We start from the raw sequence: 20026 nt of genomic DNA, 5'->3' as shown, positions 1-20026 counted from the left end.
AAAGTGTAGTGCTAGGTGCTAAGGAAGATGAAAAGTTTAGAAAAGATGAAGTTCTCACAGAATTTACAAGAAGACCCAGACTCAGATAACTAGATAATATGAGATAAATGCCAAGACAAAGTTCAATGTGAGATATGAGGGGGAAGGTTGTAATGGAAAGGGAAGTTTCTGGGTAAGATTCTTTGAGTAGGTGGCATTTAAATGGGTTTTCAAATCCTAAATTGAAGGAGTGGGGCACAAGGGGATGGGTAGAACTTTTAAGCAAAGGCAATCTGAGCAAAGCCTAGAGATTGTTCTATAGGTGAATGAACCAATACAGTTAGCATTTTATAAAATTAAAAAAAAAATGTGCACAGGAAGGTTCTGGCATTCCAAAGGTCAAATAGCTACAAGTGCAACTAGATTTTTTCTTACTATTAACTTAATGAAATATGCCAGGATTCATTAGATTACTAAGCCTGGTGAGCTATTAATGATATATTGATGTTACATCTGAGAACTTTGTGCAACCATCAATTTTAAATCTATTTTAGTGGTATACATAAAAACATTCTGATTATGAAGCATCATAAAAATGGGTTTATGGCACACAGTCAAAAATTTAAATCAATTGGAATTTCTAGAACCCCTAATTCACCAGAGATTTTTGGTTAAGAATGAAAGAGAAATGGATATAAAGTTTAGACTAATAGGCAGCTTGCACATTTTCTCTTTAAATGAAGCAAATCACTGTACAATTGAAAGTATATGAAAACTACTTAAGGTTTTATTTTCAAGCTAATGAGTAACTGGTATAAGATGATGAATGAGTGCAATTAAAAATTCTTACTTTTTGAAGCACTTGTGTAGCCCTCGAAATAATTTCTAAAAAGGAAGGGAAATTTGTTCTGTCCCCTGTTCCCCCCCCCCCCCCCCTTCTTCATTGTGGCTTAAGTCACATAACAGAAAGGATTTTATTCATTTTTTCCAAAACACTTCATATCTGGGTGGAAGCCAAACATGGAAAGTTTCAAGAAAAACACACACACACAAGTGCCATTTGGGAAAAGGTATCTTACTCCTCTTAACAGGACTGTTCCGGCATTGAATCGCATTTCTGCATACCTTTATCTATAGCTGGGGGTATCGAGGCAAACCTGGAATCATCCAGAACTCAATCTACCCTCATCCCCAGCTGCTCTTGCTCTATAGCCAAGCGCTCAAGGCCCATCAGTTATACCCAGTTTAAGGCCTCAAAGTCAAGAACCTTCCCGCCGCCCACACAGCCTTTCACTGTCTAGACTGCAATCTTGGGAGAATGCTTGGGTCCCCCAATTCTCGAGACTAGGACTAATGCACCTCTGGGAGCCTGAGGGCACGAGAGAAGAGTCTGATGCCCGAAAACAGGTTCCTCCCCCTCCTCCTACGTCAGTTTAATTCCTCACCCTGCCCCTCCTCCGTCTTTCCCCCTCGCGCACCCGGCATAGAGAAATTTGACTGTTGCATTCGCCAATCAGAAGAGAAGCCTATCTTTCGAGCCAATAATAATTGGCGTGGCGGGCGGGCCGTCTCCAGCTTCCCGCCTCTGGGTGGGCGAGAGCAGAATGTGTCTGGCCCTCCCCTTTGCTTAGGTCTCAGTACTGATCTCTCGGCGGCCGGAGAAGCGGTTCCCGAGGTGGTAGCAGCAGCAGTACCGGCAGCCGCTGCGGTCACTGACTAGGATCTCATCCATCGCCACCCTAGCCCCGGAGCCCATAATCCTTCTGTTCCCGCCGCGGCCCGAGAGCCTTCCTGAGGAACCGCTCACCCGGCGCACCTTGCCTTGTCGAGTCGGCGCCGGGAGAAGGAAGCCTTGGGTGGGGGCGGGTAGCGCGGGGGTGAGCGAAGCTTAGTGGCCGGCATGATGCGGCTCCGAGGCTCCGCGATGCTGCGGGAGCTGCTGCTGCTGCATCCGCCAGCCGCCGGGGCGGCTCTGAGACGGGGACAGCCTCTCACCACCTTGTGCCGGCGCCCCCGAGCCGGGGGCCGGGCTGCCGTTACTGCCCGGGAGCTGTTTCCTTGGCGGGGTGGAGGTGCCCGCCGTCTTGAGCCCCCCCTAGCCCGTGGGCTGTCGAACTCGCATTCGGAGATCCTGCAGAACCTGGGCAAGGGGAGCGCCAAGCCCGAGGCATCGCAACAGCCGCAGTCGACCCCTCCTAAGGACGGCCCCAGCGAGGCCAACGCCTATGGCAACAGCGAAGGGAAGGAGCTGGCTGGGGGAGAAAAGTGAGTCGCTTCCTCTCCAGGAGGAGGAGATGGAGGCCTCTCCCTTCTCCTGGGCTCGGGCTGGGGAGTGGCCGGGGCCGGGATGGAGATCCAGGAGGCGAGGGAGGGAGGAGGGGGAGATGCCGGCTTGGCTGGCTCAGCGCAGAGCTAAGTGCGCCATGTGATTAGGCCCGGGCCCCGCCCGCAACTTCAGCAGCCTGGTGGCCGCGTGCACTCACTCCTTTCCCCTCCCCTCTTCTTCCGGGCGTGATGTCCGTGGGCCCATCCAGGAGCCTGAGCCCCCAGGGAGCTAATGGGGGGAGAGGCGGGAGGACGTGGCCCGGGCTGGCCACGCTGCTCGCGTGCGGAGCAGGGATCTGCCCCAGGGCTCCCTCCCCTCCCCCACCCTTTCCCCCAGTGGGTCCTGCTACCCGACGCCACTACTAGGATGATATCCACGTGAACTTTCTCCAGTGACATGGGGGGGGGTGGGGGGGGGTGATGCTAGAGCCAGCCTCACAGCCCATATTTTCTTGATTTGTCACACCTTTTAAAGAGGTCGTTTCCCTTTCTCCCTTTGCTTCTCGTCTTCCCTTTTCTCCTCGCTCCTCCTCCTTCCCCTCCCCCATTCTCTTTTACCACTCCTCTCTCTTCCCTCCCTTTTTCCTCTCCCTTCTCTCTCCTTTTCTCTCCTCACTTTCTTATCTCCCCACTATCTTTCCTCCCTCTCCTTTTCTCCTTTTCTCTCTTATGTTGATCTCTGTCTCCCTCTCCTTCCCTTTGCCCTTGCTACCACATACCTCTGGAAGCCTTATATTTCGAAATAATTATAGTATGAGGAGTCTCCTTTACTTAGGTGCAGAACCTGTGGGGACACTTGAAACAATGTAAAGGAAACCAGACTATGAGGAAGAGTCCTGTAGACCCTCAGAGGATGGCATAACACTGTGGCTTCCACTCGGAAGCAGCCTTGGATTGCCCCCGATGTATTCTGTAGGATGTGCTGATATCTCTTAGGAAGCAGTCAAAAGAGCCAAACGGAAATAAGAAATAACACTGGTTAACCTGATGAAAAGAAATCTTCACTTAAGGTGGCATATGTTAATAGGATTTTTAATTAAAACATGCATTACGTTTAGTTTGTTGTACTTTTCTTCACTTATATGAACATTTTGCTAGTGGTATGAATTTTGCATATTTAATGTGTGAAACCTAATAAGTGCTTGTAAAATCTAAATAGACAAAATGTAGAATGGGCTCTTAAAAAACGATTTGTGAATGAGACAGATTCTCCTCTGCATTATCTGTTACTTCACCACTCAGTGTGGATATCTGCCACTCCTACTTTTTTCTTTTTTTTTTTTTTTTTAAACCCTTACCTTGTAGTTCTAAGACAGAATAGTGGTAAGGGCTAGGCAATGGGGGTTAAGTGACTTGCCCAGGATCACACAGCTGGGAAGTGCCTGGCTTGATTTGAACCCAGGACCTCCCATCTCTAGACCTGGCTCTCAATCCCCTGAGCTACCCAGGGGCCCCCTACTTTTGCTTTTCTTAACCATCTTCACTCATAATTGAGAGTAGTACAACAGGAAACTTGGCTTTTATAGTAGTCACCTGTTTGCTACTTCTGGTAGTTAACATTGGTAACTCCTGAAGCCATTTCAAATACCTCTGAGTATTCCCAGTATTCAATACTCTTGTGTAATTTTTTTTCTCAGAATGAAAAACATTTCAGCTCTTTTGTAAAAGTTGTACAGTTCTGTATTATGAGTACCTTTGTTCTCTGCCAGTCTCAGAGCAAAGGTGTGTATGTACAAAACCAAAAGTCGAATGGTAATATACTTTGGAGAACTATGCTATGTAGTATTTTATAATTTGGGTGATTTACTATTTTTTTTGAGGCAGCTGATCAATAACAACACACCTGAAAGCATACATTTTTCCTAAACATAGAATATTAATACCTCAAGATGAAAACAAGACTAGGGAACCAGTAAGATAATTATCATATATAACTAGTTGCAAAAATGCAACACTTTTCAATATTTGATGGTAGTGTCCAAAAGAGCCACAAGATGGGGATCTTAATACACAATCTTTTCTCCCCCCCAATGATATATAAATGCGTGCAGTATCCCCCCATATGTATTTAATAAGCTCTAAATCAGTGTCAATCTAATGTGTAGGTCAGTTAAAATTATCCAATTCCCCAAACCCTTTTCATTTGGTTGTTCTTTTTTGATATTGATCTTTTCCTTCTGACCTCTTGCCTTTCCCCTACCTGCATCCCTCCCTGACCTTGCCTGTCATTGGGGAGAGAAAAGAGTTCCTTGCTTGGATAGGAAGAATCCCTAATGGACTCCTTTGACTTGAATTTATGAAATATGGTTAGAAATTTAATATTTTCTTTTCCAAATAGATAACAATCTGTTAACTCTTAATTTATCAGAAAAATCAAAAAGGCATTTTACCTTTATCGTTTCTGATAGAAGAGTGCATTTATAAAATAAAATGTGCCTTATTAAAATAATCATTCTCTTTTCTGATAATGGGTCGAAAAGAATAGTCACCTTCAGTTCTGTGATCTAGAGTAGAATTTGAAAAATGCTATTAAAACTAGGAATTCAACATCAGCTATTCAAAATACAAGGAGAAATAAAAAGAAAATAATGATATTTTGTTCAAAATAAGCTAAGATTTCCTTCTGTAATTATGTTCAGCTGAATGAGACAGCTTCCCAAAGCTCTGTTGCTGCATCTTTGGAGGAAAAGATGCCAGAATGTATCAGATAGCTAGAAGCAGATGAAGAGAGGGTGAGGAGATAACCACACTTGAGGGATATGTAAGTGAAAAGGACAGATTACTTTCAGGCTAGTCCTTGGATAGCTCCAGAGAAGGTGGAACTAATTAATACTTGTCATTACAAAGAGGAAAGTTGAGAAAATCAGCCTTAGGGCCCATTGATGTTCTTGCCATATTGACAAAGTCAATCTTTGTCTAAAAAAAGTGATTCCCATCTTCTCTTTATACATTACCAGGAGCTTTTTTTTTTTTTTTCTATGCCTGGAATTAATAATAAAAATCTCAAATTTATCATTGGCTATTTTTGAATGCACTGATTTCTTTTTCACTGATAGCCCTATTTACTCTCAACTTAAGTACCAGATGTTTGCTTTTAAAACTGAGGTACCTTGAATAAACTTAGAAAGATAGACTTGACCTTTTTTTAGGAATGAATATTTGCCTTTTGTTGTTTTGAGAAGCTGGAGTAAAGGAACAAAGACTTAAGAGAAACAAGAGAACAGCAACATGGGACTGAAGAATTAATAAACCTTGTAGGACCTTTAGGACCTGGGAGGTGCCTTAGAGATAAATTTAGTCCAACCTCTTTTATATAGATAAGAAACTGAGATCCAGAGAGATAGAGGAGATGTCTTGTCTAAGATCTGAGTCATTTGAGGTCACCTGTATAGGGTAATTAGTAGAGCTGAGATGGGAACTCAGACCATTTAACTTGTGGCCTTGTACATCATGTGAGGACCATCGTCTGTCTGGTCCTGATTGTTGCTTTTATTGTATCTTTTATCATCTTAGCTTTCTGCAGTTATTTCTTTTTAGTATTCCTAGCAAAATGCTTGCCTCACAGCAAGTGCTTAAATCCATAGAGAATTCTCTGCTAATATATTGTGATCTCTAGATTTTTTAAAACAATTATTTACATTTTGAAATATTTAAGTTGATGTTACCACAGGTTGTTGGTGCTGTGAAAAGACTGATTTAGGCAAGGAGCCCAAGTTCAAATCCTGGCTTTACTACTTTGCCCTTGTTTGATCTCTAGGCCTCAGTGTCTTCATCTTTGTAAAGTAGAGGATTGAACTAAATGACTTTAAGGTCCCTTCTAGATCTACATTTATAAGCCTTTGAATTATTACAGTATGCTATAAGTAGGGCTAACCTTGAAAAATGACTCCGACTATTCCAACTATTTTCATACATCCTATTCTTGCATTAATGCTTGCACTGTGATGCACTCAGTAGTGTGATGGTTTAAGTTGGTTCGTTTTTCATTTAGCACTATTTTGAGTCAAATGTAAAATCAAGGTGGTAACCATCATATGTAAAGCACAGATTGGATATTTTAGAGGTGACCACTTTCCCTAAGAATTATTACCATAGTAAAGACTTGCTATAGGGTACTCCTGGCTTCTCTGAACTTAGCAAGTCAGTCTTTGGACAATAAATAGGGTATAGCCTGTCACTGGTCAGTGGTTGGAATCTTTTCAGCTTTAGGGGAAGGATCTCCCCAGAACTTCTGCTTTGCTAACATAGCTGGCAGGAACCTGGAGTTATGAGGAAGCATTAGAAAAAATTTTATTAGTAGTCAAAAACATATACACAAAATAGGGAATGCTAATTATTTTCATTTCAATTATACTAAAATCTGTTTCATACTTTTTTCTTTAAGTACACATGGATGCAATTGGTGTCTATACACTTTCTAAAATCCACTGAATTGCAATCAGTGATTATGTTTTTGGCATTGAAAAATAAAGATGTGCTAACTTTAAAAGTTGACTTGTAGGGGGAAGCTGGGTAGCTCAATGGATTGAGAGTCAGGCCTAGAGATGGGAGGTTCTAGGTTCAAACCCGGCCTCAGCCACTTCCCAGCTGTGTGACCCTGGGCAAGTCACTTGACCCCCATTGCCCACCCTTACCACTCTTCCACCTATGAACCAATACACAGAAGTTAAGGGTTTAAAAAAAGTTGACTCGTATAGCTCTTAATTATGCTTTTTTAAATAGAAAAGCAGAACATTAATGTTTAATTGATTGATATCCCTAATTGATATTATTATTTCAAAACCAGTCTGAAAATGACTCTCTTAATATTACTATTTATTGATAGAAGAATACAGTTGAATAAGACAAGATTGGTTTGACTCCAGGCATACAAAATATTATTATGAAATAGCACTCCATAATTCTACTCCATTGCTGTGATTTTCTGCTGGTGACTTCATCACTGGTGGTAGTGGGGACCCTAGGTTGTGAGCCTACTCTGAGGTGTGCTAAATCCTAGTTATTTCATTGATACATTTTCTGGTTTCATTCCCTGAGGATGCTAAAACTTGAGAGAAGGAAGAAAATTTTGAGGATTGGTCTTCCTAGGGTTTTAGGAACTGTGTTTATTAGATCCTAAATCTTTGTTCTGGTTTTAGAGATATAAAAGACTATGCCAGCCTCAATGCATATGTTCTCTTCTTGGTGAAGGGTCCTTGGCAAAAAACTTTTTTGGATGAAATTATTTTCCTGTGGATCACAATGGAAAAATGACTGTTTTAGATTTACATACCATAAAAAGTTGGAGTAAGATTATTATTTAGTGGCCTATAAAATAGCTATTCAAGAAGTTGTTTAGCTTAATAAAGAACATTGTTTATTCTTTAAATACTCCAAGCTGAAATGTGTTTAGGTAGCTTTAAATTGTGGTTTTTGTAGTTTTAATAAAATAGGAAGTCCAGTGGGGGGGGGAACCCACAAAATCTTAGGATATTGGGAATTGTATTGCAAATTGAAATTAAATAATGTTTCTAAATGTATAATTGTTCTTTCCATGTTATTACAACCCAATCAGCATTGAATTAGGTTCATGGTGATGAGATAAGAGTTGGTAAGTGAAGTATATGTTTTTTGGAATCTTTCAATAACGACCCATTGATTTTGGTGGCTAACCTTAAAAAAAAAATTTACAAAGATATTTTGTGTAATCTACCCAGTTTTTCAAGATTGTTTGAAAAATTTAATGTTTTATATTTTTCTCTTCTGATTAATGACCTCTTCAATTACTGCATTTGATAAAATGACTTCATTTTAAGAATATTTCTTAAATTCAACTTTTTATTATTTAAAGTTTATATTTAGTATGCATGCTTGCTTAAAAAATACTACTTTTGTGCCTGGAAATAGCGTGAATTAGCTAACTAGTGAAATTTGTTCAAATTATTCATAGTCATTTTCAGTTGTTTATGAGTTCATTTGAAAGCTATTTAAATGAAGATTTTTACAAGGACATTGCCAGTTAAAGTTAAAGAAATCATAGAAACAGAAAATAATTCCTAAAGTTAGAATTTGCCTTTTTTTAAAAAGAGTTAGTCGCACCAAATTATTATAAGACTGTATAATTGCCTGTGATTTCTGGATTATACTAATTCAGCTCCTGACTGACTTTCTGATATGTGCAATACTTAAGAGATAGCAAATGTAACTGATAATACTAAAAAATTTAAGTAGTATTGCCAGGACAAAAGACTTAAGTAGTATTGAAAAGTTTCCAAGTGAGAGTATAGCAATTAACATAGGGTAATGGAGCTGCTGGAAAAGTTTTGTCATGGAATCCAGTGTTGTCTGTTGTTTAATTGTGAATGTTCAAAAACAACATTTAGCTAACTTTATGACTCTGTAAAATTTAGAAGCATAAATTTTAAGGCATTTGCCATGCTATGAATACCCATCAAAGCCTATCCAACAGAGATTATTTGGTAATTAATGTTTATTATCATTTACTAGATGTATTTAAAGAGGCAAATATATTTAAAAATTAAAACATCAGTTTTAAACCAAATAATATTGTATGTTAAATTAAAATGGATAGTTTTCAAGGTATGTTTGTATTTGACTTACTTGTAGCATAAGCTTATAAGATAGATTTTTAAATGATCCTCTTGAAAAGCCACCAGTGTAATTAATTCCCTAGTATTAATTAAATCTGAAGCAAGTTAGCTTTATTATTACTCCAAAAGTACTAAATTGTGGATAGTTATAATAATTGCTTTGATGTGATTTGGGAATGAGATCTTCTGTCCAATGTGAGTCAGTTTTGTAGGTAGCTGGAACTTAACTCATTTAGGCATCAGAACTTTTTGATTTAAAATTAAAAAAAAATCTCAGTGAGAACAGACAATTCTCAAAAAAACCTTTTTGATTTAATAATTTTTCATGTAAGTGAGCAAACATATTTAGCCTTATGGTAGTGCTTCAGGGAGACAAATTACTAAAAAAGAGAGGAGATTTTATTTATGGCGACTTTGAATAAAAGAGAGTACAGGGATTTGGAGTCAGGTGACCTGGATTAAAATCCCAACCCGGTTACTTACTTACCTCTGTGACCTTGACCAAAGCACTTACCTTCCAAAACCCTTAGTTTTCTCATCTGCAAAATGACATTTGGGATGGGCAAACTTTAAAGAGGGGGGCCAAAGGAAAGGAAATGCTCATTCGTCAGTCTGTTTCTAATGCATCTTTCGAAGTTTCATTGTATTGCATCCTACTCATTGAATTCATCAGATTAGGAATTAATGTCCAGCAGCCAGATAGAACATTTCAGAGGGCCACATCTGGCCCATTGCTGGGTTAGAACAAGGGTTCTTAATCCTTTTTGTGGCATCATAACAGCAGAATGCTTAAAGATTTTCAAAGTGCTCTTTAAGTTTAAGGTTTTTCAAAGTGCTCTTAAAACATGACAACTCTGATGTGCTATTATTATCCTCATTTTATAGATAAGGAAACTGAGGCAGAGGTTAAATATGTCCTGGGTCACACAGCTAAGTGTATAAGGTAGGATTTAAACTCACGTCTTCCTGACTCCAGATCTAGTGCTCTATCCACTAGACCACTTAACTGACATAGCCCCTTTAGGCTTGTATTTAGAACTTTTCTGGCCTACTGTAAATCTTGATGGAGTCAATACTTCACTGTTACAGACTTCAAAAATCTATTTTCACTCTCGTGCTAAGATGAGACATTAGAATAGAACTTAGGTAGAAGCCTTAAATTCTAAAATAATAAAATTTTTGGAGCCAGAATGTACCTTACAAATCAGCTAGTCTTAACTTCCCAATTTTATACATAAAAGAAACTGCCAATAGCCTGGTGCCATTTAGTACTAATCTGTTTCTTTCATGTACTTGCTGATATAATTGAATTAAAATTATAGGGCATCTCATTTTCAATTGCAGCCTTTTTAGTTAATGGAAAAAATTCTTAAATGACTAATTTGAAGTTTTTCTCATTTTGTTTTTAAGTAGATGTTCCTAAAAATGAGACTGGCATCTATAGCATTCTCTATAACATTATATAATAGCACAGATGCAGTCTAAGGTCTAGATAAGGCTGAGATTCATCTACTACCAGCAAGTAGCTGTTACTATTGTTTCAGTTCACATTTTATTCATTTATTTAACTGGTGACTCACTAGGGAGTCTTAGAAGATGAAAAGAGATTGTTATTGTTTTTTATGACCAGCAATTATTCTTGTTAACAAAAAGTTGAGGGACATAATCAGGATTTATCAGCATGTTGGACTCAATATATTTGTTTTAACATCTTCTTAGGTGGTCAATAAATAATCCATCGGATTGACAGCAGAAGTATAAACAGGCATAATCTAAATTTTTAGAGTTGACGTTCATTGGCTGTGATGCATAGCATATAAATATACCAGTAAGTAATGGTAAAAGAACAAAAATAGTTAACTTATAAAAGATAATTTTATATGTTATTAAAGTAAGAATAATAGACATTTTGTTATTTTTATAAATTTGTATTAAAAATAAATTTGTATCTATTTTATATACATATATATGTGTAAGTTTGTGTATATATAATTGTATATATAAAAATAAAAAATAAGTTTGTATTAAAAAAGACACTATTTGTAGAATCTCAGAGTTGGGAAAAAAGACTGCAGAGGCTATCTAGTCTACCCTGAACCTAAACAGGAATCCTTTAATAAAAATACCTATCTCCTAGGGTTGTCATGAGTGTCTAATGAGGTAATAATTGTGAAGTGTTTAGCACAATGCCTGGCACACTGTAAGCCCTATATTAATGTTAGCTATTATTATTATTAATTGGCCTCCCTACTTTATCTTCTATATAGCTATCAAAGTGATCTTCCTAAAATACAGGACTGAATATATCCCTATTCAATTGACAACAATGGCTACCTATTACCTTTAGGATCAACTATAAATCATGTCATTTCAACCCCTTGATAGCTTGGCTGTTTCTTTACTTTGCAGTCTTTTCATACCCTACTCCATTCTATATACTCACAACTCAGTGATAATGTATTCTTTGCTGTTCCTTGAGCAAGGTACCCCATCTCCTGACTCCTTGTATTTTCACTGGCTGTTCTCTAGGCTGGAATTTTCTTTCTCCTTAATCTTTACCTTCTGGTTTCCCCTGACTCCCTTAAAGTCTTAGCTGTAAAATTCCATCTTCTGGCAAAAGCTTTTTTAAAAGTTCCCCTGATTGCTGAGACATTGATCAATAACTAGTTAGAATCAAAAGAGGCAGTAGGTTTCAGGGAAAGAGACTGCTTTTCGGGGAATTGAAGCTCTTCATTAGACAATTCATTTCAAATCAGAGACAAGCTATTAATACTATATTTAAACTTGAAAGATCCAGCTCCAGTTAAAGCCTGATAGTAAGGCCTAATAAAGAGTCTTGTTGCTTGCCTGACCTGGCAGGATATGAAATTCTCTAAAATCCAGAGTGCGATTGTTTCGATAAATTCACGGAGTGTTAGAGGAGACAAGAGTTCCTTAAATTAACTTTACAGATGAGATAAACTAGAATAATGCTACGGGGAGAAGAAGAAGCTGGTGGGCTTGGAAAGCCAGGCCACAGAGCAGAGCAACTAAGGAATCAGATCTTATTGCCTCTCTCACTTTCTCTCTGGAAAAGGATAACAGGGAGAGTTCTCCCAAAATATATTGTGATAATTTTTATGGGAAAGTCCAGCTCTTTGGACTAGATAGTTTCCATTAGAAATACTGTGGGAGATGAGAGACCTAAGTTCTAGTCCATCCTACTACTAATTACTGTGCAACTTTGGACAAGTTACTTGGTCCTTTTCCACCTCATTTTTCTTCTTTGGCCAGCCAATGAAGGGGATTACATATCACTAAATAAATCTGTAAATGTACAAGACTGAGTTTAAATAGGGATGCCAGGATAGGTACTTGATTTATACAGTAGAATTCATAATAAAAAGTTATGCACCATTTTTCAATACCATAAGCTGCAACAAGATATTAAAGATTCACTTACTGGGCAGAACTAATGGTATTCTTCATTTGCTTTGGGGTTCTGTTAAAAGTGTTAGAACTCTTAATCTAAAGATGTTGCTGCTTTATATGAGCCAAATTTGTCTTGTTAGTTGTGATGGGAGGTGGTACATACATGAATACATAATATATATGAATGAATGAATGTATAAAAAAGTGACTATTAGGGGGGCAGCTGGGTAGCTCAGTGGAGTGAGAGTCAGGCCTAGAGACGGGAGGTCCTAGGTTCAAACCTGGCCTCAGCCACTTCCCAGCTGTGTGACCCTGGGCAAGTCACTTGACCCCCATTGCCCACCCTTACCACTCCTCCACCTATGAGACAATACACTGAAGTACAAGGGTTTAAAAAAAAAAAAGTGACTATTAGGCATTTATAATGAAGTGTAGGCACTTTACTAAGCTTAAAGACTAAGATAAAAGGCAAGATAGTCCCAGTTCTCGGTGTCTTAAAATTTTAAACTTGGAGTAGGGATCAGGAAGGGTTTAAAATTTTGCTTTAAACAAAAAGTCATTGGGATGGACTGTTGCATATTTGTTATATTAATTTGATTGTTGCTGCCAGAACAAAATGGATGGTCTTGAGATCAGAAGGCAGTGGGGAGGAACAGTATTTAAGTGGGAAAGATAGTTGAAAAGATGATCAGCATGTATTGTGGTGGGTGTGGGGATCTTAATTAAAGGTACGTGGTTTGCCCTTTTGAATGGCCTGTTTTATGGTATATGCTGGTAACTAGTTGTTCCTTCTTTTTCCTTTCATGTAATCTCCTTGAGGTCAGGGACTGTTTTCAGTTTTGTGTTTATATTCACTCCCAGTAGCAAGAGCATACTGGGCACTTAATGCTTGTTGCTGCTGTTGTCTATGTTATGACATTAATTCAGCAAGTATTGTATTATATTCTATACATTCTTCAATCTTTCTTTTTTCCACACATTATTAGAGGGGCAGTCTCAATCTTTCTCTTCTTTGTTAAGGCCTTCTTTAATACCCCTTTCTCCTACCTTCTCAGTTGAGGCTCTTGCGAAATATGTTACTGAAAAAATTAAAGCCAGACATTTCTCAAATTCCATCTTTTAACCTAGCTCTGAATGTGAGGTACTATTCAGTTATACCTGTTATAGGAAAACTTAAGGTAAGGTAATCTTGGCCTCTGCTGTCCATCTCCAGACTTACACCTTACCTTTCACTGTCCTTGTCCATTGTGTCATCACTGTCCTTTTCTCATCCAGGTTCACAATCTCACCCCAATTATCTAATCACTCACCAAACCTAATTCTTTCTTCCTTTACAACTTTTCTACAGATGTCCTCTTCTCTACATTCACAATAATATGGTCTAATTCAGGCCTGGACTATTTCATTAGCCTCCTCAGTTCTCTTCCTGTTTCAAATCTTTCTCCTCTTGCTAATCCCTCTTTTGTACAGTAAGCAAAGTGATTTTTCTAAAGCTCAGGTGTGACTGTCTCTCTTCCTCTCAGTCAGTAAACTCCATTGGGTTTCCTATCACCAGGAGTGTCACATTTGAACTGCTCTCTTAAGTATTTAAAGCTTTTCATTACTTGGCCTCTTTTTACCTTTCCAACTTCATTACACATGGGCAAATTGGCCTTTTGGCTGTTTCTCATACATGGCACTCCATTGCCTGTCTCTATGTACAGGTCGTAAACTCTTTGAGAGCAGGTTCATTACACGTGACAATATAGGTGCTTAATTGACCATGTTAAGGATCAAAGTATAATATACAAACTTAAACTCTTAAGTGACAATGATTCTTGAGTTGCTACAATCAAAAAATGTATTACTTCGTGGCCAACCCTCTGGCGATGAACTTGTCTTTACTTAGTGAAGCTGACTCTATACTCCATTGCCAGACTCCCAATCTAGTTGAACCTGGCAGAGCATGTTGTTATGTTCCATTATTCCATAGACTTCATGATCCCAGGCAACTTCTTCATTATAATGAAATATTGATATAGGATTATAAAATGTGGCCAGTAATATTGAAGCTACCTGATGACAAAAAAAAATTGTTCATTCTGTAGATTAATGTCACCAAATAACCTTGTGATAGACCTTTTCACACTAGGTAACTCTTTGGCTGAAAGATAAAAAGTTCTTGACCTGGTCTGTTTTCCAAGTGATTCCAGCCTAGTAGATTTCCTTAACTTAAATCTCCCCTAACATAAACCTTGAGAACCCTAGATCACATCTATATTAAGATAAGTATCAGAAAAACTCTGGTGGAGGGAGTAATTTAATGATTGATACTCATCTTTAGGGATAAAAGGTATGTGTGTATTTGGTTTGCATTCTCTCATTTGAACCTCAAAGCTGCTTCACAAAGGAGACAAGGCAAGAAATATTAATCTGTTTTAAAGAGAACACTAACTTTCAGAGAGAAGTGATTTCTGAAGGTAAGTTAGTATTGAAGTCTTATCTTGTCTGCTGATACATATTTCAAGGTCATCTGTGTCACATTGGTGACTAACCTTTCTGAGAAGAGGGCATTATGTATCCTAGTTATTGTTATATCTCCTACCACCTGGTAAAGTCTGCATGTGTTAGCCTCTTAATAAATGCTTTTTGAATATTTATTCTGTCATATCCAGTCAACAAGTTTGTAATACTCCATTAGCCATTCCAAAAGCCACCTGTCCTTTTAGGCCCTCTCATAAATTTCACTTTCTCCATGAAAAAAGAAAAAATTTTTTTGGCCACGCCTTACATCGGTATCTTCCCTTCTCTAAGGCCAAAATCTATTATTGAGTTATTGGTTACTTAGCTCCTTATTCTGTTCATCTTGGTCTTTTCCTTTATAGTTCTGTTGTCTCCTGGTTTGGCCTTTCCTTCCCTAGAAATTATTTTATATCTACTTTATATATATTTTGTAATTATCAGTATACCTGTGGTTTCTCTCCAACACAATATAGGCTCTTCGTTTTCAGTTATTATATTATTCCGAGGTTTCTTTTTTTCCTCCTTTGTATTACCAGTGCTTAGCACATATTAATTATTTAATAAGTGCCTATTGAATGAATGATGAAATTATTCTATCATGGGGGACCAAGTTGACATATTAGCTGGGCTGTGAAAGTTAGTATGGAATTGGATTTGATTAGGTGGAGTTTAATAGCAATAGTGGTCATAGGATCATAGAGAACTTCTGACAATGATTTTGTGACTATGATCTCCCATTCCCCCACCCCCCACCCCCCTTTGCCATTTTCCCATTCAAGTACTTTAGGCAAGAGGCCATAACTGCTAAAAACTCAATAGGAAGTGTCACCAAAGTTCATTGCAATTTAGGAAAGTTTTTTCTAACTTTTAAGGGTACCTTAGATTATATATTATAATGCATATAAATGTGTATTTGTGAGCATTGCTCATCTTGTTTTTTTGTACAATATTTTTTAAGGAGCTAAAAATAAGAAACAGTTTTTCTTCCATCCTTATTTAAAAAATCAAAATATCATGAAGCAAATAAGTATTTGCTTTTGCTAACTATAGCAGTAGAACATTTATTATTTTTCATTCTGTGGCATAAGCTGAAGAACCACATGAAAAAGTTAATTGTATGTTTTATGGTATTTACTTTGCTTTTAGGCAAAGTAAATACCATTCACTGGCATGATAAAGATATAGAAGGCTTATTCTGCAAGTTTTTTTCAAGTGACAAACTTCATTTAAGGGTAGTTCATTTGACAAAATCATTTTCTGTAAATAATCTGAATGTTACTATCTATTTGCTTTGACAGATGGTGTAATTTTTTCTTCACATGTTAGGGCATTAGAATTGTTTAGCTTAATTTAACACTATCAGATGTGAATAAAATATGGATTATTTTTAAAAATTTATTTAGAATATTTTTCCATGGTTACATGATTCATGATTTTTCTCTTCCCATTCCCAGAGCTGACAAGCCGTTTCACTAGGTTATACATCTATCATTCTTCAAAACCTATTTCCATATTATTCATATTTGCAGTAGAGTGAACTTTTAACATCAAAACCTTAATCATATCGCCATTGAACCAAGTGATGAATCATATGTTTTTCTTATACATTTCTCTTCCCATAGTTCTTTCTCTGGATGTGGATAGTGTTGTTCTTTCTCCTAAGTCCCTCAGAATTGTCCTGGGTCATTGCATTGCTGCTAGTGGAAAAGTCTATTACATTTGATTGTGCCACAGGGTAGTCTCTGTGTACAATGTTCTCCTGGTTCTGCTCCTTTCACTCTGCATAAATCTTCCTGGAGGTCTTTCCAGTTCACATAAAAATCCTCCATTTCATCAATCCTTTCAGCACAATAGTATTCCATCACCAACAGATACCACAATTTGTTCAGCCATTCCTCAATTGATGAACATCTCCTTATTTTTCCAATTTTTTGCCACCACAAAGAGCACGGCTATAAATATTTTTGTACAAGTCTTTTTATTATTTTTGGGGTACAAACCCAGCAGTGGTATGGCTGGATCACAGGGGAGGCATTTTTTTAAAGTCCTTTGAGGGGACAACTGGGTAGCTCAGTGGGTTGAGAGCCAGCCCTAGAGATGGGAGGTCCTAGGTTCAAATTTGACCTCAGACACTTCCCAGCTGTGTGACCCTGGGCAAGTCACTTAACCCCCATCGCCTAGCCCTTACCACTCTTCTGCCTTGCAGCCAATATACGATATTGACTCCAAGATGGAAGCTAAGGGTTTAAAAAAAAAAAAAAAGTCCTTTGAGCATAGTTCCAAATTGCCCTCCAGAATGGTTGGATCAATTCATAACTCCACCCACAGTGCATTAGTGTCCTGATTTTGCCACATCTTCAACAATTATCACTTTCCTTTGCTGCCATATTGGCCAGTCTACTAGGAGTAAGGTGGTACCCCAGAGTTGTTTTTATTTGCATTTCTCTAATCAGGAGGGATTTAGAACACTTTTTTATGTACTTTTTGATAGTTTTGATTTCTTCATGTGGAAAATGCCCAATTTTGACTCTTGACCACCAAATATCTTTTAAATGTTGAGTAGAATTCATATTCAGAAGAAATACAGAATCTAGTATGTTTTTGTATAAAATATTTGATCTCAAAGCATGCATACTTTTAAGATAGTTCATCTAAATATTTCTATATTTGTAAACTTTTCTATAAATAAAATTTATGCCAGACTTAAGAGCAAATTCACAAACTGAAAACTAAAGCAGAGGAAAAGCGTATTAGGAAATAACTTTATACATGTGGCACATATTAAAGTCATTGCATAACTTTTCCATAATCCAGGAAATGTTTAGACATCTAGAAATGGTCTTTGCAGACTGTCTAGCAGTACTATTAACATAGACTTTGCTGCGTGGCAGTTTCTACAAAGGGACTGTGTTCTATAATTTTCCTGTGATAGTTGCCAGCATACCTATGAGTCTTCCAGGATTTCATTAGTTCAGTTCCTAATTCAGTAATGGAAACCAACACCTTTTTTTGTGTGTGAGAAGGTGAGGGAAATGGGGATAGAGAGGACTGTTCTTAGTGGAAGTTTGTTATTTGTTACTGGTATGAAAAGAATTTAGATATGTATTGAAATATATAGATAAAAATTAAATGTCAGTGAACTTAATGTAGTCTTAAATTTTATAAATAAATATTGGTGAAGTAAAATGATGACTCACTGTCTTTTGCTATTTTCAAACCAGGAGGTGATAGCTGGTGCTTTAATGGAATTATACTCAATAAGTTAAGAAAGAGTGCTTACTTTTAAAAGATTTTTAAGAGGGATTGGAAAGAATACTTATTGGTTATTCAATTGACCACAACATCTTATTCTATCAACATTCTGATTAATTTAGGTTATAGTTATTTTATTGTTATAATTGCATTTATATATATGATTCTTGGAGTTTAATCTGTATACTTAATATATTTGATGAAATCTGTGGTCTATCTTACTCTTGGTCAAGTTTCTTAACCTTTCTTAGCTCATTTTCCTCATCTGTTTAAACAAGGGGATTTGGGTTAGGTGGCCTACAATGTCCTTTTCAATTTAGTCTGTAGTTTTACGTCAACCTATGTAGGTTAGAGTATCTTACCCTTTGTGATTCTTGTTTGATTTTTCCATTAATCCTCCAAAGAAGAGTGATGCCACGGAAGAATTCATTTGTTCTTTTTATTTTTTTGCAGTTCCTCAGGTAAAATGCTCAGTATACCTGTTTTCTCCCAGTCTTACAACATGTCCATTGTGTTTTCTTTCTTGTTCATACATACCCTTGAAGATGTATTTTCTGTCATTTCTTTCAACCAAGATGTTCCTGGCTGGGCCTGACTCAGGTCTGTGCCCAGGCAACTTAGGCTCAATAGTAGAACAAAGTGAGACACCTTTTAGTTATTAACAAAATATCAATTTACTTAGCCAGAGCAGAAGAAGGATAGACACCTTCAGCTTAGTGAAGCTCTCCTCTTCATGATTTACCAGGCGAGCCTCTGAGAAACTCTAGAACTCCTCCAGGCTTCCTTGTCTTTGAGTTTGAATCATTAGTTCTCTGAACCTACTAAGTTTCAAGGCTGATGGTTTTGATACTTTTAAAGGAAAAATTAGCCTAATTTACAAATGAGAAAGCTTAGATGTTGCTTCTACCATAAAACTCATTGGAAAATATGCTCCACACTAAATGCAGCAAAATGTACGTCTTCCTGTTGGTCTTGAAATTTTTTTACAAGGTAAGGTTCCATGGATTTTAAGTGCATTTAAAAATTTGAGTCAATGCCAAATTTTCCATATGTAATCGGTCAACTAGTATTTATTAAGCATCTACTCTATGTACCAGGCTCTGTGCTTAGGTGCTGGGAATATGAATACAAAAAATGAAGCAATTTCTGTACTTGAGGAGTTTGCATTCTGTTAGTGGAGGCAAGAAGGCAAGGCAGAATAAATATAAAGAAAATAGATAAAAGTCATTATTTATATAGATATATGCAGGGTAATTGGTGATATCAGGAAAGGTTTCATATGGAAAGAGAGACTTTATAGCTGTGTCTAGAAGTGAGAGTGGAAACTTTTCAGGTGGAAGAGGGAAAGGGAGTGCATTACAGGTCTGCAGGAGGGTCAAGGCAAGAGGAAATTTTTGTGAAGAACAGAGAAAAACTAGTTTTGTGGGATCCTAGAGTGTGATAAGGCAGAATAACATGAAATACCAGAAAGCTTTGGGGACAGGTAGTGAGGATCTTAAAAAGTTATAACAGAACTGATTATGGTGATTCACATGTGTAATATGTGTTGTCGGGGAAACTATTGCTGAGAGAGCTCTTGAACTTGGTAGTTTTGAACTGCTGTGCACACAAGCCCATTGAGTGTCTGCACTGAGCCCTGGTACAAAGAGAGTGAGGTGTTTTGGCCCCGGGTAGAAACATCAAACCAGGGTATATATCTTTGGAGTAGCAGCTTATAGCCTTGACAGGAAAATTCAGCCTTTCTCCCTTCCTGCCCTCCCCCAAACAAAACAAACCAAAGCAACAAAGGGAACAGCAATCTATATGTGATCCTAGAACCAATAGGGAGAACCAAAGTTTGAGTAGGACATAGATTTTTATTTTGAGGAAAATAACTTTGGCAACTAGGTGAAGAATGAATTGGAAATGGGGCCTCTGAGGGGAGGGTGGGGTTGTGGGGGTTAGCAGGCTATTGGAATGGTCTGTAC

General features: G+C 37.7%; 1 protein-coding gene across 2 annotated transcripts in view; it reads left to right on the top strand.

The window, feature by feature from the left end:
- Nucleotides 1–1879: 1879 nt before the first annotated feature.
- The window catches only part of GLS (glutaminase), a 94728-nt gene continuing 76581 nt past the window's right edge, over nt 1880–20026 (top strand). For both annotated transcript variants that reach the window (XM_044669691.1, XM_044669692.1), the window contains exon 1: nt 1880–2244. In XM_044669691.1, the coding sequence (XP_044525626.1) occupies nt 1880–2244 (365 nt within the window). The remainder of the gene's footprint in view (nt 2245–20026) is intronic.

The sequence above is a fragment of the Gracilinanus agilis genome, chromosome 3 (assembly GCF_016433145.1).
Source record: "Gracilinanus agilis isolate LMUSP501 chromosome 3, AgileGrace, whole genome shotgun sequence".
NCBI classification, from domain to species: Eukaryota; Metazoa; Chordata; class Mammalia; order Didelphimorphia; family Didelphidae; genus Gracilinanus; species Gracilinanus agilis.
This window is presented reverse-complemented; position numbering and strand designations above follow the sequence as displayed.